The sequence below is a fragment of the Pongo abelii genome, chromosome 15, assembly GCF_028885655.2.
Source record: "Pongo abelii isolate AG06213 chromosome 15, NHGRI_mPonAbe1-v2.0_pri, whole genome shotgun sequence".
NCBI lineage: Eukaryota > Metazoa > Chordata > Mammalia > Primates > Hominidae > Pongo > Pongo abelii.
Genome location: NC_072000.2, coordinates 109,850,020 through 109,873,600, shown reverse-complemented (window position 1 = coordinate 109,873,600; position 23,581 = coordinate 109,850,020). Strand labels below are relative to the sequence as shown.

General features: G+C 56.0%; 1 protein-coding gene across 12 annotated transcripts in view; it reads right to left on the bottom strand.

Annotated features, from left to right (window-relative positions):
• The window catches only part of PACS2 (phosphofurin acidic cluster sorting protein 2), a 97,962-nt gene that overhangs the window by 21,416 nt on the left and 52,965 nt on the right, over positions 1–23,581 (bottom strand). For 9 of the 12 annotated variants that reach the window (XM_063715767.1, XM_024231551.3, XM_063715763.1 and 6 more), the window contains exons 3-8: positions 22,580–22,669; positions 20,005–20,130; positions 8,536–8,698; positions 7,765–7,838; positions 7,373–7,453; positions 6,007–6,066 (exon numbers count right to left, since the gene is read on the bottom strand). In XM_063715767.1, coding sequence (XP_063571837.1) covers positions 6,007–6,066; positions 7,373–7,453; positions 7,765–7,838; positions 8,536–8,698; positions 20,005–20,130; positions 22,580–22,669 — 594 coding nt within the window. The remainder of the gene's footprint in view (positions 1–6,006; positions 6,067–7,372; positions 7,454–7,764; positions 7,839–8,535; positions 8,699–20,004; positions 20,131–22,579; positions 22,670–23,581) is intronic. The other 3 variants (XM_063715764.1, XM_054530601.2, XM_024231552.3) reach the window with 1 other exon arrangement.

The following is a 23,581-nucleotide window of genomic DNA, read 5'->3' as shown; positions in this document are numbered from 1 at the left end:
TCAGCCTTCCGAGTAGCTGGGATTACAGGCGCATACCACCACGCCCAGCCAATTTTTTGTATTTTTAGTAGAGATGGGATTTCACTATGTGGACTTATGCAATCTGCCTGCCTCAGCCTCCCAGAGTGCTGGGGTTACCGGCATGAGCCACCATAGTTGGCTGTAATTTCTTCTTTTGCATGTGGATATCCAGTGGTCCTAGCACCTTTGTGGAAGACTATTCTTCCCCCGTGGATATCTTGACATCCTTGTGACCATCACTTGCCCATAAATGGAAGAGTTCACTTCTGGACTATCACCTCCATTCCACTGATCTCCATGCCTGTCCCTGGGCCAGCCCCACATGGTCTGGATTACTACTGTGGTTTTGTAGTACATTTTGAAATTGGGAAGTATAAATCTTCTTTCTTCAAGACTGTTTTATCTGCCCTGAGTCCCTGGCATTTACACATAAATTTTAGCTGGTCAATTTCTACAAAAACACAGCTGGGAATCTGATAGGCACTTGAATTTGTTGAATTTGAATTTGTTGAATTTGTACATCAATTTAGGGAGTATTGCCACCTTAACAAGACTAAGTTTTCCAATTCATGAACATATGACATTTTTCCACTTATTTATATCTTGTTTCTTTAAAAAATGTTTCATAATTTCACTGTATGAGTCTTACTCTCTTAAAAATCAGGTTGCTTTTCTTACTGGGTTTTGAGAGTTTTTAATACATCTATTGTATACAAATCTTTACCAGGTATGTTATTTGCAAATATTTTCTGTCAACCTGTGGCTTATCTTTTTTTTTCTTTTTTGAGATGGAGTCTCGCTCTGTCACCCAGGCTGGACTGCAGTGGCCCCATCTCGGCTCACTGCAAGCTCTGCCTCCTGGTTTCACGTCATTCTCCTGCCTCTGCCTCCTAAGTAGCTAGGACTACAGTCACCCGCCACCACGCCCGGCTAATTTTTTTGTATTTTTAGTAGAGATGGGGTTTCACCATGTTAGCCAGGATGGTTTCAATCTCCTGACCTCGTGCCGCCTCGGCCTCCCAAAGGGCTGCGATTACAGGCGTGAGCCACTGTGCCTGGCCATCTTTTCATTCTTTTAACAGTATCTTTCAGAAAGCAAATTTCTACTTTTTTTATTGTGTTAAAAATATATAAAACATAATAGTTACCATTTTATCTATTTTTAGGTGTATAGTTCAGTGGCATTAGTGCAGGATTTAAGTTCATATTTTTTAAGGCTTAGAATCTATGTAATTTAAATTTTAGGCTTTTACATTTAGGAATACGATCCAGTCAAGCTGAATTCTGCACATGGTGTGCATTGTCAAGCCTCAGGTTTTTTTTGTGAAAAGATATTTTCTCCAATGAACTTGGCCCCCTTGTAGAAAATCAACTGACTATCCAGGTGTGCCACCTTTTACAATGAAAAATACAGAAGGCAGCCCTCAGTGGACACTTTCGCTGTGAGCTGAAGCTTAGGGCTGTAAGGAACAGACTTCACTCTGGTTCATCCTCACAGGACGGGTCCCAGCAGAGCCCTGCTCTCCTCCTCACCAGACCCACTGTGTGGCACCTGGGCACAGGGCAGCCTGGATGCCAGTGCTCTGTGGGCAGCCTGGGGGCTGTGAACATTTGTACCCCCAAAATTCCTACACTGAAACCTGACCACCAAGGTGCTAGAATTAGGAAGTGGGGCCTCTAACAGGTGGTTAGGGCCCGAGAGCTCTGCCCTGCTGAATAGGCTCAGGGCCCTGATGAGGGAGACTTGAGGGAGCTTGTCAGTCCCTTTCACCACACAACACACAGAAGGTGCCCTCTATGGGAAACGGGCCCTCAGACACCAAATCTACTGGCACCTTGATCTTGGACTCACAGCCTCCGGAACTGTGAGAAATACACTTTGGTTGTTTATAAATTTCCCAGTCTAAAGTATTTTGTTATAGCAGCATGAACAATCTCAGATGGCTGTAATCCAGGCAGGTGACCTCATCTCACTGTGCATCTCCTGCCCCCTGAGGGTTGCTGTGAAGTCCTGGGCAGGAGGCAGTGCCAGGTGTGGCGCTCCCAGTGGCCAAGACACAGGTTCAGAGCTGTGGCGGAGATGGTCTGGTCTTTTCAGGAGAAGGAGTGATGGGTGGAAAATACGGAAAGAGATCCCATCACTCCATTAAAGTACTGTGTTGACCTGTGTGAATTTCACACAACGCTGTGCAATTATCCCTACGAAAACAATGTCCTCTCTCTGAACAGTGTCTGTGACGTTGGCCCATCTTTTCACAGTTTGGGTTGTGAGTCTCAGAACCATAATCTGTGTAAGTGAAATGCATTCTGGGACTCAGCTCAGTTACCCAGGTGAGTGCAGAACCCCAGTCAAGATTCAACCAAAAACACCCATCCCTGAACCCACAGGCGCTCAGCAGGGCTCAAGGAAGCCCCAGGCCAGGGAGCCGACTTGGCTAAGTCCCATCTTCAGCTGGACTTGGGAATGTTCCAATCCAAGACGCAAACCAAAAGACACAGGGGCCCGATGACCACCCCAGTGGCGGAGCTGCCCTTCCTCTGCGGCCAGGTGGTGATGTTACGCTGTTCCCAGAAATGCTGCCTGCCCCACCTGTTTCGGCACATGCACCTGTTTTGGGCACCTGTTTCAGCACATGCACCTGACAGCCTCGCTGAGTGTGTGCCCCGGAGGCTGATCTGGGTGCATGCATCCCGAGTATGTTAGGACACAGCGCCATCTACAGGCAGCGTGCTCTCAGGCCGGCGGGTGACAACCCTGCTTCAAGGCTGAAATGATTAAACGCTACCTCTCCAATTCAGGTCCTGAACCCAGGCACGTTTTTCTTCTGACATTAAAAAAACAACAAAGGCTGGGCGCGGTGGCTCACGCCTGTAATCCCAGCACTTTGGGAGGCCGAGGCAGGCAAATCACTTGAGGCCAGGAGTTCAAGACCAGCCTGGCCAACAGGGTGAAACCCTGTTGAACCTGGGAGGCAGAGGTTGCAGTGAGCCGAGATTTGAAGTTTTTTTTTTTTCTTTTTGAGACAGGGTCTCGCCCTGTTGCCCAGGCTGAAGTGCAGTGGCTCGATCTCCACCCATTGCAGCCTTGGCCTACCAGGTTTCCTCCCAAGTAACTGGGACTATAGGTGCACACCACCACCCACAGCTAATTTTTGTATTTTATTGTAGAGATGGAGTTTCACTATGTTGCCCAGGCTGGTCTCAAACTCCTGGGCTCAAGTGATCTGCCCGCCTTGGCCTCCCAAAGTGCTGGGATTACAGGCGTGAGCCACTGAACCCAGCCATGTTTTTCTTTTCGGTATGAAAATTATGCAAGTTCATTGTAGAAAATTCAGAGATTAGAGAAAAGCTAAAAGATGAACATTAAAAACCCATGGAAGGTCAGTAGTGGGAGGCTGTCAGGTGGGGAGGGGGGTCCATGTCAATAGTGGGGGGCTGTCAGGTGGGGAGGGGGGGTCCATGTCAATAGTGGGGGGCTGTCAGGTGGGGGGGTCCATGTCAATAGTGGGGGGCTGTCAGGTGGGGTGGGGGGAGGTCCATGTCAGTAGTGGGGGGCTGTCAGGTGGGGGGGTCCATGTCAATAGTGGGGGGCTGTCAGGTGGGGAGGGGGGAATGTCAATAGTGGGGGGCTGTCAGGTGGGGGGTCCATGTCAATAGTGGGGGGCTGTCAGGTGGGGAGGGGGGGTCCATGTCAGTAGTGGGGGGCTGTCAGGTGGGGAGGGGGGTCCACGTCAATAGTGGGGGGCTGTCAGGTGGGGGGTCCATGTCAATAGTGGGGGGCTGTCAGGTGGGGAGGGGGGGTCCATGTCAATAGTGGGGGGCTGTCAGGTGGGGAGGGGGGGTCCATGTCAGTAGTGGGGGGCTGTCAGGTGGGGAGGGGGGGTCCATGTCAGTAGTGGGGGGCTGTCAGGTGGGGAGGGGGGTCCATGTCAATAGTGGGGGGCTGTCAGGTGGGGAGGGGGGGTCCATGTCAGTAGTGGGGGGCTGTCAGGTGGGGAGGGGGGGTCCATGTCAATAGTGGGGGGCTGTCAGGTGGGGAGGGGGGGTCCATGTCAATAGTGGGGGGCTGTCAGGTGGGGAGGGGGGGGTCCATGTCAGTAGTGGGGGGCTGTCAGGTGGGGGGTCCATGTCAATAGTGGGGGGCTGTCAGGTGGGGAGGGGGGTCCATGTCAGTAGTGGGGGGCTGTCAGGTGGGGGGGTCCATGTCAATAGTGGGGGGCTGTCAGGTGGGGGGGTCCATGTCAATAGTGGGGGGCTGTCAGGTGGGGAGGGGGGTCCATGTCAATAGTAGGGGGCTGTCAGGTGGGGAGGGGGGAATGTCAATAGTGGGGGGCTGTCAGGTGGGGGGTCCATGTCAATAGTGGGGGGCTGTCAGGTGGGGAGGGGGGTCCATGTCAATAGTAGGGGGCTGTCAGGTGGGGAGGGGGGAATGTCAATAGTGGGGGGCTGTCAGGTGGGGGTCCATGTCAATAGTGGGGGGCTGTCAGGTGGGGAGGGGGGAATGTCAATAGTGGGGGGCTGTCAGGTGGGGGTCCATGTCAATAGTGGGGGGCTGTCAGGTGGGGAGGGGGGAATGTCAATAGTGGGGGGCTGTCAGGTGGGGGGTCCATGTCAATAGTGGGGGGCTGTCAGGTGGGGAGGGGGGAATGTCAATAGTGGAGGGCTGTCAGGTGGGGAGGGGGGAATGTCAATAGTGGGGGGCTGTCAGGTGGGGGGTCCATGTCAGTAGTGGGGGGCTGTCAGGTGGGGGGGTCCATGTCAGTAGTGGGGGGCTGTCAGGTGGGGGGGTCCATGTCAGTAGTGGGGGGCTGTCAGGTGGGGAGGGGGGGTCCATGTCAATAGTAAGGGGCTGTCAGGTGGGGAGGGGGGAATGTCAATAGTGGGGGGCTGTCAGGTGGGGGGTCCATGTCAATAGTGGGGGGCTGTCAGGTGGGGAGGGGGGGTCCATGTCAATAGTGGGGGGCTGTGAGGTGGGGAGGGGGGAATGTCAATAGTGGGGGGCTGTCAGGTGGGGAGGGGGGGTCCATGTCAATAGTGGGGGGCTGTCAGGTGGGGAGGGGGGTCCATGTCAATAGTGGGGGGCTGTCAGGTGGGGAGGGGGGAATGTCAATAGTGGGGGGCTGTCAGGTGGGGAGGGGGGAATGTCAATAGTGGGAGGCTGTCAGGTGGGGGGTCCATGTCAATAGTGGGGGGCTGTCAGGTGGGGGGTCCATGTCAATAGTGGGGGGCTGTCAGGTGGGGAGGGGGGTCCATGTCAATAGTGGGGGGCTGTCAGGTGGGGAGGGGGGGTCCACGTCAATAGTAGGGGGCTGTCAGGTGGGGAGGGGGGGTCCACGTCAATAGTGGGGGGCTGTCAGGTGGGGGGTCCATGTCAATAGTGGGGGGCTGTCAGGTGGGGAGGGGGGGTCCATGTCAATAGTAGGGGGCTGTCAGGTGGGGAGGGGGGAATGTCAATAGTGGGGGGCTGTCAGGTGGGGGTCCATGTCAATAGTGGGGGGCTGTCAGGTGGGGGGGTCCATGTCAATAGTGGGGGGCTGTCAGGTGGGGGGGTCCATGTCAATAGTAGGGGGCTGTCAGGTGGGGAGGGGGGGAATGTCAATAGTGGGGGCTGTCAGGTGGGGAGGGGTCCATGGGAACTCTGAACTTTCTGCTCAATTTTGCTGTAAACCTAAAACTGCTCTAAAAACTAAAGTCTATTTATAAAAAAACAAACACACAAACTAATGGTTACGTCCCCCTGAAAATGACTTTCCAACTTCCAGTGTATTCACAGCTTGCACTTCAGCAGAGACCCAGCGGGTGACCTGGAGCCTGCGAGGCAGTGCCACTGTTACTGCGCCTCGCAGACAGTGCGATGCTGGCAGGGCCGTGCAGACGGTGAGCAGCAGAACCAGATGTGGCCCAGAGACAGACCCCAGAGGCCTCCTCCCAACCAGGCGCTGCTGCAGGCATGGGGGCTGCGAGCAGAAGGCGCGGCGCACTCACCTCATCGGACACTTTGAACCTCCGCAGCAGCGCCACCACTTTCTGCTTGAAGTTCTGTTGCTGCAAGACAGGCGGTGTAGAGTCAGACCCGCTGCCGGAGCCGCAGACCCGCCGCTGGAGCCACTTCCTCAGGCCGCAGGGAGGCCGCACCCAGGCCCGCCGTGGGAGGGCAGCAAGGCCTCAGCACCAGCAGTGCTGATCGATTCGCACGTAGCTCCCAGAAGCTTCCCAACAGGCCTGAGGTCTGACAGTTCCATTCCTGGCCAAGGGGCACCCGGGGAGGCCCTCCCCGGACTCCATTGTTCTTCCAGAAGCCTCTGCAGCCCTTCCCAGGTTCACGGGGCCTTTCCTTCAGCACCCCCTCCCAGGAAAGGCCCTGGCCGACCCCAGAAGGAAGGTGCTGGACACCCATGTGGGGTGGGCAGGTGGGCGAGTGTGGGGTGGTGTGTGCTCCAAGAGCCTGAGCCCCATGGGTGCCTTGTGCCACCCTGGACTGCAGAACCTTGGCTCCAGCCACTGGGTGAGCAGGACCCTCAGCCACCCTCTCAGGGACCAACCCTACAAAGGCAGCCCACGCCCTCCCTTTACAACAGTTGGGACCAACGGAGCCCTGGAATGGAGGCTCAAACTGGTGTTCTGCACAGTGGGGGCTGCTCTACAGGCCAGCAAGACACAGCTTCACCACTTTGGGAGCAGCTTGTCCGTCCCTGGCACTGTCTGCCCACAGCGCCCCCTTGAATGCTGCCAGAGGAGGCGGCGGTGTCCGGGCTGGGCTGTGCCCACGTCCCTTGTCAGCACCAGGCACAGGGCTCGCCACCCACCTGCGCTGGCCTCCCTGGCACCGTGCCTGTCCTTGGGGGTCCAGGCACCAGGCGGTGGACCCTCTGTGCCAGTGCTGGACACGGCCTCTGAGGAAAGAGCTGCCCGAGCTTTACTCAGGGAAAAAACGCCCGACGGCCCTGCCAAGCTCCTGGGGACCGTGGAGGTAGGGAGGCCAGATCCCAAACAAAAACGGGGGAACCAGCCCACTCAGGGGTATGTGGGCACCTGACGGGACCAAGGGGAGGATGGCCTCCCAGGGGCTCTGCACGTGGAGTGAGCCTGGCAGCGAGGCAGCCTCCCAGCCTTGCTCAGGGCCCACTGAGCCCAGCGGCCACAGAAGGCTGAAGCTAGGAGATGTGGCGAGGCAGGGGAGACAGTGGCACCCAGCAGGAGACTGGCAATCAGGGAGTCTGCCACGGGACATGCTGCTGTGACCTGGGGTGAGATCTCACTTCCCACGCCCGTGTCCCCCCCACACCCAGGCTCCCGGCGTCCTCCCCCACCCTCGCCTTCCCCAGCATTCATAGAAGCAGTCTCCACCGACCCTGGTCATGGACGTCGTTCTTACAATCGATCTCCGCTGCTTCTTCGGCTTCCCCACGTCGAAGTCGTCCTCGTCTAAGTCCTGCAGAGACACACACAGTGGCTGAGGCCACGGCAGCCTGCATAGCGCTGGCAGGACCCTGCCAGCCTCAGCGTGGGCGATAGGAGAGGCCGGGCACTGAGAGCCAACCTGCGTCCCAAGACTCTCAGAGCCACCTGAGCACAAACTCAGACCCCTGGGGTCGCGAGACGAGAGATGGGCGGCCAACCAGGGGCCAGGCCCGTGGCTCACCCACCCTCACGAGGCCCTGGTGACAGCTGGTGAGGACCCCACAGACCCCAGGACACCCGGTGTAAGCCAGGAGAGGGTGCGGAGCCCCGGCCCCAGGTCACCTGCCCCTGCACGGCGTCGTCACTGGCCTCCTGCTCGGAGGAGAAGCTCTCATACTCCTCCTCGGAGTAGTTATCTGCGGAATGAACAGACAGAAGGGAGGGTGCCGTGAGATTCCACCCGGGAAACCAGGCAGTGACCACCCCCAGGCTTCTCTGGACACAGAGTTGGGGCAGCGAGGAGGTGGATCCATGCAGGACAGACGGGCTCCAGACACAGGTGCCATGGTCGCGAGCCCCCGAGTCCCCCGAGTCCACTGGCAACGGTCCAGGTCAGGGTTGGCAGGAAGTGGGGAGGGCAGGGAGGGCAAAGGGGGCCACATGAACTGCTCCAGCCTCCACGGCACCTCCTGCTGGCTGGCATTTCAGCCTGGATTTGCACCGACTGGGTCTCCCCCGCCTGAGGAGTAGGGGAGGCCCTGGTGACCCTACTGGGGTGGCGGCAGCCGTGGCACCTGCCCATGGCGGGCCCTGCACCCAGACCAGCAAGGGTAACACAGTGCGACCCCACGCCTCCTTTTTGAGGACACTCAGGACTCAGGCTTCTTGACCAAGGAGCTGCAGCCACGGGGACAGAACAGGGACCTGTGGCAGCCCGGACCCCACAACAGCGTGCGCCTCTGCTGCGGCTTCCAGACAGGAGAGCAACTGACACGTGCTCTGGACCCCCCACTCCTTAAGCCAGACTGGACAGTTTCTGCCACCTGATGTGCCGTGGCTGGAAGGCAGGGCCTCCCCACAGCAGGGGCAGGAGCGGGCTGGCGCCACACTCACCTGTGGACTTGGCCTTGGGGCCGGCCTGCATGGCACTGTCTTCGTGGTCAATGGGCTGGCTGGACAGGGAGGCGATCCAGATCTCGGCCGCCTTGACGGGGGCCTCCTTGATGCTGCTGCAGAGGCTCAGGACCTGGCCACCTTCAGACGGGTGCTGCATCACCTGCAGGCCAGGGTCACGGTTCTAGAAAGCGCCACAACGGGAAGGAGCCCCGGTGCCCTGATGTGTGGGCTGGGGTTTCTGAAGGGCTTTCTCTCTCAGTGACAGCAAGGGGGACCCTTAGCAGGGCAGCCATAGGGCAGGGAGCATCCAGTGGACAGGAAATGTGGCCACTGGGGAGAGGGGAAGGATACGAGAGGAGGACACAGGAGCCAGGTGGACAGATGAGAGGAACACATGGGAGCTTTCACGAACGGGCCATAAGCAGAGGGCACTGGGCTGTGCTGGAGAGGCCAGTGCCAGACACGGTCATGAGGGACTGAGATGGACAGACAGGGGTGTCCGTGGCCCTCCTGATCTCAGGCACGCCTGCTATTCATGCAAAGCCACCCAGGAAGATCCTGGCCCCCTGCTCCAACCCTGCCTCCACCCCTCCACCCACCCAAGAGCTCAGCAGCAGCAAAGCAGTGTGTGAAGCCGGCCGCCCAACCCACAGGAGCCAATGCCCAGGGACCAGTGTCTGTGGGGGACCAAGGAGGAGGAGCTGCCAGCACTCTCAGCCAGGCCGGAATCTCCAGCAGCAGGAGACACCCACCAGGCCTGGCTCACAGGCCAGGTCAAGCTCCTGTGTTGTGAGAGACTCAAACCAGTGAGCGGCAGAACAAGCTCCGGCCCCTCCTGCAGCCATGACCTGCGCCCAGGCACGGCCCCACTGTGCCCCACGCCAGCCTCAGAACCACAAGCCACAACGACAACTCTCAGACACTCACAGCCTTGGGGCCATCTGTGCTCTAGAAGCCGCCTTTTGGGGCTATCGGTTCACATCCAGATGTTAGGATTTTATAGGCCAGATTTATTTATTTATTTTTTTGAGACGGAGTCTCACTCTGTGGCCCAGGCTGGTGTGCAATGGCGCGATCTTGGCTCACTGTGTGCAATGGCGCGATCTCGGCTCACTGTGTGCAATGGTGCGATCTTGGCTCACTGCAACCTCCACCTCCTGGGCTCAAGTGATTCTCCTGCCTCAGCTTCCTGAGTACCTGGGATTACAGGCGTCCACCAGCAGGCCCAGCTAAGTTTTGTATTTTTAGTAGAAACAGAGTTTCACCATGTTGGCCAGGATGGTCTCAAACTCCTGACCTTAAATGATCTGCCCGCCTCAGCCTCCCAAAGTGCTGGGATTACAGGCGTGAGCCACCATGCCCAGCCGACCAGATTTCTTTTGATTGTGGGGTCCTGATTTGGGCTGCTAATTCAATTAATCAAGGTAAAAAAATGTTTAAAAGTTTACATTTGCCCTCACCTTCATTTCAGAAAATGACGAAGAGCAGCTAGCAGCTTCTGCCAACACTCGCACCCACTGCTGATGCCCTCGTGCCCATAACCCACCGGGGCACACGCAGCCTCATGCACTTGGAGGCTGCTGTTGTCCAGGCCCCCAGCACCCTGAGTCGCCTTCTCAGAGTGACATCCGATGCGGCGGGGTCTCAGTGTCACACAGGGGTGAGAACCTGTAAGCTCAGAAGCCCTCGTTCAGAAATGCTGAGCCCTTGCTGGGCATCCCAATAAAATGAGCTCAGTGGGGAGGGGACTGCTGGGCCGGGATCCTGGAGGAATCGAGGTGGGGCTCAGGCGGCACTACACCTGCTCACACCAACCTCCATGGGGCTCAGAGGGGTCTGGGCCCTTTTTCTCCCAAGAAAACCCTGCTCACTTCCTCCTTCAGGTGGGAGGGCAGAAAGGAACGGGGCCTCTTACCAAAGATGCTTTTGCCGGGATCCCTGCAGCTGGCTCTAGTGGGAATGCTCTGCTGTGCCCACAGCGGGCCAGGGGCGGGTTGTTGATTAGCCCCCGCTCCACTCAGCCTGTCGTCGACCTTTATGTGAACACTATTTTGATATCTGCAGGCCCTGGAAGTCCCAGGCCCCCACGCTCCAGGCTGCATGTTCCTCTCCTTCTGACAGTGCTCCTTGGGGCTTGCGTCCTCCTGCCAAGGGGCCAGCCACCCCTGAGCTGGGCACTCCCCTGGGGTGATGCTGGCTGGAAGGTCACTGTCCTGGACTGTGGCCATTCCCACTCCTGCCCCTGCTGACCCTGAGACCACCCTCCCGGGTTAGTCCAGCAGATGCTCTGTGGATGCTCAGCGATCCTCAGCAAAGGGCTGGAGCTGCCTTACCAATGAGGGTGGCCCCAGGGCCCAGCTCCCTCCACCCCTGAACCTGACAGGCTCTTCCCTCTTCCATTTTCAAATAGATTTTAGTGACATGGAAAATTGAGGCCGGGCACAATGGCTCACGCCTGTAAACCTAGCACTTTGGGAGGTTGAGGCAGGTGGATGGCTTGAGCTCAGGAGTTTGAGACCAGCCTGGGCAACATGGCGAAACTCTGTCTCTACAGAAAGCATAAAAAATTAGCCGGGCATGGTGGTGCGCACCCATAGTCCCAGCTACTTGGGGACTGAGGTAGAAGGACTGCTTGGGCCCAGGGGCTTGAGGCTGCAGTGAGCCAAGATCACACCACTGCACTCCAGCCTGGGTGACAAAGTAAGACCCTGTCTCAAAAAAAAAAAAAAAAAGAAAAAAAATTGCTCAGGATGTCACACTTAATTGTACAAATAGTATAATAAAAATTTTGCAAAAACAAATAGTCATGCACCACGTAACGACAGAGGCATGTTCTGAGACATGCATGGTGAGGAGACCTCGTCATCTTGCCAGCATCACAGTACGCAAGCCTGGATGGTGCCGCCCACCGCGCACCCAGGCCACCGCCCACCGCGCACCCGGGCAGCCGCCCACCACGCACCCAGGCTGCAGCCCTCACTCTGCTTTACTGCACTTTGCTGATCTTTTGTTTTTTACAGTGAAGGCTTTTGGCAACCCTGCATCAAGCAAGTCTATCAGTGCCACTTTTCCAACAGCACGTGTTCACTTGGTGTCTCTGTGTCACATTTTGGTAATTCTCCCAATATTTCAAACTTCTTCACTATTATTATATCTGTATGGTGATCTGTGATCAGTGAGCTACGGTGTGACTATTGCAGTTGCTTTGCGGCACCATGAACATCACCCATGTAAGACGGTGAACTTAATCAGTAGATGTGTGCGTTCTGACTGCTCAGCCCACCGGCCATTCCCGTGTCTCTGTCTCTCCTCGGGCCTCTTCCGAGACACAACAATATGGAAATTAGGCCAATTACTAACTCTATGGGCCCCTAAGTGTGCAAGTGAAAGGAGGGGTTGCACATCTGTTTCAATGAGAGCCTAGAATGACTGAGCTTAGTGAGGAAGGCACATCAGAGCCGAGACAGGGTGAAGGCGAGGCCTCTTATACTAAATCACCAAGCAGTGAATGCAAAGAGAAAGCTCCTGAGGGAAAGGAAAAGTGCTGCTCCAGTGAACACAGGAACGAGAATCAGCAAAGCAGCCTCAGTGATGATGTGGAGAGAGTGAGTGGCCGGGATGGAAGATCGAACCAGACAACACTCCTTTAAGCCAAAGCCTCATCCGGAGCAAGGCCCTGACTCCCTTCACCTCTATGAAGGCTGAGAGAGGCAAGGAGGCTGCAGCAGAAGTCTGGAGCCGGCAGAAGTTGGTTCATGAGGTTTTAGTAAAGCAGCTGTCTCCATAACAGAGATGCGAGGTGAAGCGGCAAGTGCTGACGGAGAAGCTGCAGCGAGTTCTCTAGAAGATGTAGTTCAGATCTTGACAAAGGTGGCTGCACTAAACAACAGATTTTCAACATAGATGAAACAGCCTTCCACTGGAAGAATATGCCATCTAGGACTTTCATAGCTAGAGAGGAGAAGTCGATGCCTGGCTTCAAAGCTTCAAAGGACAGGCTGCCTCTCTTGTTAGGAGTGAAGGCAGCTGGTGACTTTAAGTTGAAGCCAATGCTCATTTACCATTCCCGAAATCCTAGGGCCCTTAAGAATTACACAAAATCGACTGTCTGTGTTCTGAAAATGGAACAACAAAGCCTGGATGACAGCACATCTGTTTACAGCACAATTGGCTGAATGTTTTAAGCCCACTGTGAGACCTATGCTTGGGGAAAAAAAGGTTCCTTTCAAAATGTGATTGCTCATTGACATGACCTGGTCACCCAAGAGCTCTGATGGAAACTCGCAGGAGACAAATGTTGTTTTCATGGCTGCTCACACGACATCCATCAGGCAGCCCATGCATCAAGGAGTCATTTCAACTTTCAAGTCTTACTATTATTATTATTATTATTATTATTATTATTATTATTATTATTTGAGTTGGAGTTTCGCTGTGTCGCCCAGGCTGGAGTGCAATGACGCGATCTTGGCTCACTACAACCTCTGCCTCCTGGGTTCAAGTGATTCTCCTGCCTCAGCCTCCTGAGTAGCTGGGATTACAGCAACCACGCCCGGCTAATTTTTATATTTTTAGTAGAGATGGCATTTCAACATGTTGGTCAGGCTGGTCTTGAACTCCTGACCTCAGATGATCCACCTGCCTTGGCCTCCCAAAGTGCTGGGAATACAGGCGTGAGCCACTGCGCCCGGCCTCAAGTCTTATTATTTAAAAAAACGTATTTCATTCATAAGGCTATAGCTGCCATAGACAGTGATTCTTCTGATGGATCTGGGCAAGGTAAATTGGAAACCCCCTGGAAATGACTCACCATTCTTTTTTTTTCTTTTTTTTTTGAGACGGAGTCTCGCTCTCTGTCGCCCAGGCTGGAGTGCAGTGGTGCGATCTCGGCTCACTGCAAGCTCCGCCTCCAGGTTCACACCATTCTCCTGCCTCAGCCTCCCAAGTAGCTGGGACTACAGGCGCCTGCCACCACACCCAGCTAATTTTTTATATTTTTAGTAGAGACGGGGTTTCACCATGTTAGCCAGGATGGTCTTGATCTCCTGACCTTGTGATTTGCCCGGCTTGGCCTCCCAAAGTGCTGGGATTACAGGCGTGAGCCACCACGCCTGGCCCATTCTTTTTTTTTTTTAGACAGATTCTCACTCTTGTTGCCCAGGCTGGAGTGCAATGGCGCGATCTCAGCTCACTATAACCTCCACTTCCCAGGTTCAAGCAATTCTCCTGCCTCAGCCTCCTGAATAGCTGGGACTTTAGGTGCCTGCCACCACGCTCCACTAATTCGTTTTTTTGTTTGTTTGAGACGAAATCTCACTCTTGGCGCCCAGGCGGGAGTGCAATGTCATGATCTTGGCTCACTGCAACTTCCGCCTCCTGGGTTCAAGCAATTCTCCTGCCTCAGCGTCCTGAGTAGCTGGAATTACAGGCATGTGCCACCACGCCCAGCTAATTTTGTATTTTTAGTAGAGACGGGGTTTCTCCATGTTGGTCAGGCTGGTCTCGAGCTCCCGACCTCAGGTGACCTGCCTTCCTTGGCCTCCCAAAGTGCTGGGATTACCGGCGTGAGTCATTGAACCCGGCCCACTAATTTTTTTGTTTGTTTATTTTGAGACAGAGTCTCACTCTTGTCACCCGGGCTGGAATGCACTGGTGCAATCTCAGCTCACTGCAACCTCCGCCTCCCAGGTTCAACGGATTCTTCTGCCTCTGCCTACTGAGTAGCTGGGATTACAGGCGACCTCCACCACACCTGGCTAATTTTTATACTTTTAGTAGAGACAAGGTTTCACCATGTTGGCCAGGCTGGTCTCGAACTCCTGACCTCAGGTAATCCACCCACCTCAGCCTCCCAAAGTGCTGAGATTACAGGCGTGAGCCACCGTGCCCAGCCTTTTTTTTTTTTTCTTTTTCTTTTTTTGTATTTTTAGCAGAGACAGTGTTTCACCATATTGGCCAGGCTGGTTTAGAACTCCTGACCTCAAATGATCCGCCCACCTTGGCCTCCCACAGTGCTGGGATTACAGGTGTGAGCCACCGCACATGGCCTGGATTCACCATTCTTGATGCCATGAAGAACATCTGTGATTCATGGGAAAAGGTTGAGATATCAACATCGACAGGAATTTGGGAGAAGTGGATTCCAACTCTCTCATGGATGGCTTTGAGGGTTCAAGGCTTCAGTGCAGGAAGGAACTGCACATGTGGTGGAAATAGCAAGAGAACTGGAATTAGAAGCAGAGCCTGAGGATGTGGCTGAATTGCTGCAGTCTCATGAAGAAACTTCAGCTGATAAGAAGTAGCTTCTTATGGATGAGCAACGACAGTGGTTTCTTAAGATGGAATCTGCTCCTGGTAAGGATGCTGTGAACGCTGTGGAGTGACAGCACAGGACTTAGGAGATGCCACCATCTGGGTTAGTAACGCAGTAACGGGGTTTCAGAGGACTGACTTCAATTCTGAAAGAATGGTGGGTAAAATGGTACCAAACAGCACCGCATGCTACAGGGAACTATTTTGCGAAAAGAAGAGTCAAGTATGCAGGAAACTTCTTTTTTGTCTTATTTAAGAAATTGCCACAGGCACCCCAGCCTTCAGCAACCAACACTCTGATCGGTCAGCAGCCGTCCACACTGAGGACCCCCACCAGCCAAAGGGTTACAACTCCCCGAAGGCTCAGATGATTGTTAGCTTTTTTTTTTATTTTTTATTTTTTTGAGACAAAGTCTTACTCTGTCACCCAGGCTAGAATGCAGTGGCATGATCTCGGCTCACTGCAACCTCCACCTCCCGAGTTAAAGTGATTCTCCTGCTTCAGCCTCCCTAGTAGCTGGGATTACAGGTGTGAGCCACAACGCCTGGCTAGTTTTTTTTTGTATTTTTAGTAGAGACGACATTTCACCATATTGGCCAGGCTGGTTTCGAACACCTGACCTCAGGTGATACACCCGCCTTGGCCTCCCAAAGTGCTAGGATTACAGGCATGAGCCACCGCACCCGGCTTTAGCAATATTTTAAAATTAATGTATGTATATATTTTTTGACATAATGCTATTGCACACTTAACAGACTACGGTACAGCGTAAACATAACTTTTATATGCACTGAAAAACCACAAAATTTGTGTGACTCACTTTATTTCAATATCCGTTTTTATTGGGGTGGCCTAGAACTGAACACACAATACCTTCAAGGTCGGCCTGTATGAGAGACAGCCTCCTGCTCCTAGGCCACAGACCTGTAAAGCATGTTACTGCACTGAATACTGCAGGCAACTGTTACACATGGTAAGTATTTACGTGTCTAAACACATTTAAACACAGAAAAAGTAGCCTGGGCACGGTGGCTCATGCTTGAAATACCAACACTTGGCCGGGTATGGTGGCTCACACCTGTAATCCCAGCACTTTGGGAGGCCAAGGTGGGCGGATCACGAGGTCAGGAGATCGAGACCATCTTGGCTAACACGGTGAAACTCTGTCTCTACTAAAAATACAGAAAATTAGCCGGGCGTAGTGGCAGGCGCCTGTAGTCCCAGCTACTTGGGAGGCTGAGGCAGGAGAATGGCGTGAACCTGGGAGGCGGAGCTTGCAGTGAGCTGAGATCGCACCACTGCACTCCAGCTTGGGCAACAGAGCGAGACTCTGTCTCAAAAAAAAAAAAAAAAAAAAAGAAATACCAACACTTTGGGAGGCCCAGACAGACAGATCACTTGAGGTCAGGAGTTCAAGACCAGCCTGGACAACAGGGTGAAACCCTGTCTCCACTAAAAATACAAAAATTAGCTGGGCGTGATGACAAGCACCTGTAATCCCAACCACTCAGGAGGCGGAGGCAGGAGAATCACTTGAACCCGGGAGGTGGAGGTTGCAGTGAGCTGAGATCACGCCGCTGCACTATAAAAGTGAGACCACGTCACGAAAAAAAATTAAAAAATAAAAAGCAAAAAAAAAAGCACAGTAAAAATAAAGTATAAAAGATATAAAGTGGTGCCTATGAATAGGGCACTGATGACAGCAGAGCCTGTGGGGCTGGAGGTGGCTCTGGACGAGCTGGTGGGTGAGTTGAGTAACGCGAAGGCCTGGGAGGTCGCCATGCACTGCCGTGTAGGGGTGGACATGTGTGTGACCAGGCCCTGGACACTTGGGCCACACTGAGTTCATACAGGAATAAAGTAACTGTGCTATGGTGTTACGATGGCTACCATGTCATCAGGAGACAGGAAGAGTCCAGTGCCATCATATTCTCACGGGGTCACCCATGGATATGCAGCCCACACCTGACTGGGCTGTCATCAGCAGCCTGTGGCCGTGCAGACACTCAGAGAGAGAAACTAAAGGGAATCCAGCATGCAAACGGTCAGGGTGACGCTCCTGCGCTGTCCTTACCCTGAGGTCTTCCTGTGTCCCACCATGAGCCGCCCGCCCCTCACAGGTCCCTTTGGGCATGCCTGCGTCCCCCAGGCTGCGGCCCCAGGGTGGTCTGGCCACACAAACGCCCACTCCTACACACTCCCTCCACGGGTGCTGGGGTGAGTTTCGAGAGCCACACCACAGAAGGCCCCACGTCTGCCCCCACCGCACACCTGCCTCTGCGGAGCTGCCTCTGAGAGGGACCACCTGCAGTCAGCTCAAGCTTCCTGAGAGGTGGCAGGCAGAGGCGCGTGCCAAGCAGGCCCTGGGGCTGCGGTCACTCCTGATGGTCTCAGCCAGAACTGCTGGTCAGCCTGCAGACCTAAGCCACCCCACGCCGGCGTCCAGCTCCTGGCACCCGTGAGGCCCGGCCTCTACCCTGGGCCACCTTGGACTCCACTTCCTCAGCCTCAGAGTAAGTCCAGAGCTCTGGGCCTCAGCTCACACAGAATGAGTGCCCAGTGAGGGCAGAGCTATGGTGTGGCAGGGGCCCAGGCTGCTCCCAGCCCCTCCTGCCCCCTGCGTGTGCACCCATTTGAAGTGAGGTGACACCTGTGTCCCCACAGCCATCGCCTCCTGCTCTCCCCACAGCCTGCAGGTCCTGGGCAGGTGCCCCCCGCATCCTCTCCCACCACACTCTCAGCCCTGGCCTCGAGTCTGCCCAACGGCCCGCCTCACCCCACCCTGTGCCCTCAAGGACCCTTCCCCCCAGCCGAGCACTACTCTCAAATGCATGGTGCCAGCCTCACCAACACCCTACTCTCATGACAGTCCCTATGGCAGCACCCATGCCCTCACCTCTGTCTCAGGCGTGCAGTCTCGGAGCCAGCAAGCCCCCACGGCACAGCTGCCTGAGCCCAGCTGGTGAGAGCCCCCCACCTCTGCCACCTGTGTCCGTCTGTGCCCGCGGGACTGTCCCGCCTCCGCAATCTCCCGTGTTCACACTCTCAACAAGCCAGCAACGCTCACAGGTGGGAACCAGCCCCAAAAGGTGGCAGGACACAGGGAGCCCATGAACCACCCTGGTGCTCGGGGACACATGGCAGGACCCAACGAGGTTCTGGGACCAGGCTGCCAGTGGAAGGTGGAAGGACGCCCTGAGGGCCTGGAGGAGACGGTGGAGGGGAGAGCGAGGAGCAGTCAGGTGACCTTGGCTTTGGAAGCCACAGGTGCGGGGAGAGGGAGCCTTGGGGTGGGGGCCACAGGCTCAGGGGCAGGGCACTGGAACTACATCCAAGGGTGAGGCTTTTCTGCCAAGAGCGAAGAACAGATGATGGGATCTCAAGCAGCAGACGATGTGGCTGGTGTGACCTGGGGTGGGGGAAGGTTGCTCCAGCCTCTCTCCGGGGATCAGGAGGGGACAGCCCAAGGCTGGGAGGACAGGCGAGGGAGGGGCCTGGGAGCAGAGGCCAGCATTCAGGGCAAGGACGCCAAACACAGAAGCACCAGTGCTGAGAGGGGCTGGGAGGAGCGGCCTGGGGCACTGGGGTGCAGACTGAGAGACGTGGGTGGAGCGGCCCGGGGCAGGAGCTCACAGGGACTGGCAGGGATCAGCAGGACATCAACTGCATGGCTAATGGGAGACAGAGCCTGCATGACCTCCCCATAGTGCCTGGATCCTCCTGCTCCACAGGAAGCATGCGGCGGCTCCCAGGAGGCTCTCACAGTCCAGAGAGCATCCCTGAGCCACCTGTTCACCCATCGCTCAGCCTGCAGGAGGGAGGCTGGGATGACAGGCAGCTCCAGGCCACCAGAGGGGTCCCAGGGCCCTGGGAAGTGCAGCCTGGAGGCCTGGTCCCCCCGTGCTGTCCGTGGTTTGCCGAAGGAACTGGGAAGACCGCAAGGCTTGTCTGAGGCCCTGTGGCGGCACGGAGAAGCGAGGCCTCAGGACGCCACTGCTGCTTCCTGTACCCTCCACGCTCCCATCTCCCGGGGCAGCAGGGAGGGCGAAGCCCAGCATAGTGCTTGGCACTTGTCCTGGATGCGTAAGTGGGGATGTGTGAGGATCTGGGGGACCTAGCGCTCGACCTGGGAGACAGAAGGCCTGCAGGCTGGGGCTGGGGGGTGTGGGGGAATCAGCTACAAGTGGGCATCCCCACTGTCCTAGCCCCAAGCCCCAGGAGCAGGGGGACAAAGTGGGAAGAAGAGGGGCTGGGGGGCTCTGGCAGCTCCGGCTCCCAATGAGGGGCTGCGCTGGCTGACCTTCCCAGGCCCCAGGCAGGCAGTGACACAGCTTCACATGCCCCAAGCACCACTCATGCCCGCAGCCCCTGGACCCCTGAACACAACCCCATGATGGGGAAAGTTCTGAAGCAAAAGAGACAAATGGGTCTGGGGCCCTGGGCTGCCCCTTCTCCCAGAGCCAATCTTGCAGCCCCGAAAGGGTCCATGAGAAAGTCTGAGACCTCAGCCTGGGGTGTCTTCTCCCGTGCCCCCACGCCCTACCGCAGCCTCCTTGGAACGCTGGGTCCTCTGGAGCAAGGTGGGCTGCTGCTTGGCTGTTTCTTTTCCTTTTGAGGTACTTCCCCTTCTTTCCCCTCCAGGGAACTCCAGCCACCCCCTCTGACCTCTGGGTGCCGCCCCCGCCCTGCTCGGGTATCGTCGCTAGCCCCTGCACAGAACTGACGCCTGTCCTGCTCCTGCTCAGCCAATCCTGAGCCAGAGCACGTGCTGAGCAGGACACGGACACGAACCCATCACAGGATGCACCCGCGGTGCAGGGACAGCAGCGATTCCTCCATGGGAAGGACTCCAGAGCAGCCCAACCCAAAAGCCAGCCTCCACTGAACGGCAGGATAGGCTCGTTAGAGGGGAGTGTGTGCGGCTGCAGGCATGTGGGGAGCCATGCTAGGCGGCAAGGGAAGGTCAGAGAGGAAGCACCACCTGGGGTTGCACCTGGCCCTTATGGTGGAGCCCAGCTGCCAGGCTCCTCTCATCATTTTCATCTGATCCCTGGACATCTAGACCCGGGAGAGACATCTCCATCTCCCATGGGCGAATGCTCTGGTACCCGGGTGGCCAGCCCGACGCAGGCCACGCCAGTCGGAGCACTCACCTCAGCCATGCTGATGGAGCCCGCGGCCAGCGTCTTGTAGCCCAGGATGGTTCTGTTCTTGTAGCGCTTTCTGCGCTGCAGCATGATCTGAAGCTTGTTGCCTTCCCTCTTCAAGAAGTGAGGATACTGTGGGCACAAGTGCGAGTGGCAGCTGAGGGTGCACCGGCCCCAGGCAGCATCATGGCCTCTGACGGCCCAGCCACCCTGCACCCTGCAGCCAGGCCAACCTGCTGCCCATGCGGTCGGAAGGGCACCCACAGACGGGCCCCCAAGTTCATTCCAGTGGCATGCCGGTCCCCAGGGCCCTTCCTTTACCCAACACAACCAAGAGTGAACCAGTTGCCAGGGCTCAGGCCCCGAGGGCTCCGCTCCATGCTAACAGCCTTGGCAGGCGGACAAGGACTATGTGCTGCAGTGTCCGGGATGGCCGAGCACGCCTGTAGACACTCGGAAACAGCGTGGCGGCTCATGTGCCTGAGGCGATCAGCAAGGTATGACCCAGGATGCTTTTCCACGAGGGGCACACAGGGCGGGGAGGGCTCTCCCTCCAAGGCCCCCTGTGCACCCAACTCACCTGCACGTCTCACCACAGGCTCCCTGTCCAGCAGGGCTCCAGCAAGCTGATGTTCACAAGTATCTCTTAGACACTCAGAGTTCACAAATAAAAATCAGTTTAAATACTTAGGGGAAGATGGGGCTGTTCACCACCCTAACTGGGGTGGCGCTGACATGCCTGAGCATGCCTATCAAAACCCCCAAACCACGGAGCACCGGGCCGGGCGCAGTGGCTCACACCTGTAATCCCAGCACTTTGGGAGGCCAAGCTGGGCGGATCACCTGAGGTAGGAAGTTCGAGACCACCCTAGCCAACATGGCAAAACCCCATCTCTACAAAAATACAAAAATTAGCCGGGCTCACTGTCACCTCCACCTCCCGGGTTCAAGCAATCCTCCTGCCTCAGCCTCCCGAACAGCTGGGATTGCTTGTGAACTCTGAGTTTCCCCTATCTTTCTAAATAGAAGAGCAAAATAGCCTTGACTCAATAAGTGGTTTTTTTGCCCTCATTATTACATTCTCTCTTTTTTTTGAGATGCAGTCTCACTCTGTCCCCCAGGCTGGAGTACTATGGCATGATCTCAGCTCACTGCAACCAACCTCCACCTCCCGGGTTCAAGTGATTCTCCTGCCACCTGCCTTGGCCTCCTAAAGTGCTGGGATTACAGGCATGAGCCACCGCACCCGGCCTTACATTCTCTTTATCATAGATAAGGAATAAAAAACTAGGCCGGGCATGGTGTCTCATGCCTGTAATCCCAGCACTTTGGGAGGCCGAGGCAGGCAGATCATGCAGTCAGGAGTTCGAGACCAGCCTGGCAAACATGGTGAAACCCCATCTCAACTAAAGATACAAAAATTAGCCGGGTGTGGTGGTGTGTGCCTGTAATCCCAGCTGCTCGGGAGGCTGAAGCAAGAGAATCGCTTGAACCCAGGAGGTGGAGGTTGCAGTGAGCCAAGACCGTACCAGCCTGGGTGACAAGGAGAGACTCCATCTCAAAAACAAACAAACAAACAAAGAAAAACTCGACCTAATAAACCAAAACAAATTTTCTAATCATTTAAGAATAAACCATAATCAACAGAAGATCTGCAGTAACACAGGACACTGGTGGCAATGATGAGACAAATGCTCTCACCCCAGGGGACAGTGATGAGGGGGACCCGTCACCCCGGGGGACAGTGATGAGGGGGGCCCGTCACCCCGGGGGACAGTGATGAGGGGGGCCCGTCACCCCGGGAGACAGTGATGAGGGGGGCCCGTCTCCCCGGCGGACAGTGATGAGGGGGGCCCGTCACCCCGGGGGACAGTGATGGGGGGGCCCGTCACCCCGGGGGACAGTGATGAGGGGGGCCCGTCACCCCGGGGGACAGTGATGAGGGGGGCCCGTCACCCCGGGGGACAGTGATGAGGGGGGCCCGTCTCCCCGGGGGACAGTGATGAGGGGGGCCCGTCTCCCCGGGGGACAGTGATGAGGGGGGCCTGTCTCCCCGGGGGACAGTGATGAGGGGGACCCGTCACCCAGGGGGACAGTGATGAGGGATACACATCTCCCCGGGGGACAGTGATGAGAGGGGCCCGTCACCCCAGGGGACAGTGATGAGAGGGGCCCATCACCCCAGGGGACAGTGATGAGGGATACACATCTCCCCAGGGGACAGTGATGAGGGGGGCCTGTCACCCCAGGGGACAGTGATGAGGGATACACATCTCCCCAGGGGACAGTGATGAGAGGAGCCCGTCACCCCAGGGGACAGTGATGAGAGGGGCCCGTCACCCCAGGGGACAGTGATGAGGGATACACATCTCCCCAGGGGACAGTGATGAGGGGGGCCCGTCACCCCAGGGGACAGTGATGAGGGGGGGCCGTCACCCCAGGGGACAGTGATGAGGGGGTGCCCGTCTCCCCAGGGGACAGTGATGAGGGGGTGCCCGTCACCCCAGGGGACAGTGATGAGGGTGCCCGTCTCCCCAGGGGAGAGTGATGAGGGTGTCATCTCCACTGGTGAAAGACTCACCTGCAAGGAGAAGGTCAGGGCCAGGTCTGTCTCCACTTGTCCACTGGGGGGCAGCACAATCTCATGGGACCGCAGGATTCGTTTGGAGCCCTGTGATTAAGCAAGACCTGTTCTAGCTCAAAGGACTGCATATCAGCAGGAAACCAGGCAAAGACACCGTGACTCCTGCACTCTAAAACTGGCAGGATTGCAGCCCTGCAGTCTGGGGGTGGTAGGCACAGGCTGGGATAATTCTCAGAGGTGCCCTGGCATCTTTCTCAAGAACCTTAAAAACATCGAGACCCTTCGGCCCACAGGTTCCACCTCCAGGAATCTGCCCTAAGACACGAGAGAGAAACCAGGAGTGGTCCCTGCTAAAGTTAACGCGATCACAAAAGAGATTCCACGATCAGGTGCAGCAGCACCTGACTGCGCTGCCCAAGTCTGTCTGGCAGAACAAATCTGGAGGCACCAAGCCTCTTCTGGTTTCGGTTTTGAGAGACAAGTCTCGCTGTGTTACTCAGGCTGGAGTTGAGCTCCCAGGCTCAAGCAATGCTCCTGCCTCAGCCTCCTAAGTAGCTCAGCCTACAGGCATGTGCCTCCATGCTTGGCTTAAAGCTTTTTTTTTTTTTTTTTTTTTTTTGAGACAGGGTCTCACTCTGTCACCCAGGCTGTGGGGCAGTAGCTCGATCTCAATTCACTACAGCCTTGACCTCCTAGGCTCAGGCAATCCTCCAGCCTCAGTCTCCCTAGTACCTGGGACTACAGGCATGTACCACCACAAAAAAATATACAATAATTTTTGTATTTTGTTAAGAGACGAGGATTAGTCATATTGCCCAGACTGGTCTCCAACTCCTGAGTTCAAGCAATCCACCCTCCTTGGTCTCCCAAAGTGCTGGGATTACAGGCATGAGCCACCGCACCTGGCCTAAACCATTTTCTAAAAGGAAGAATGCTCAGGGATGACTGGTCCTCTCAGAAAATAAAACATACAGAGATACGATACTTAAAATACGGAGA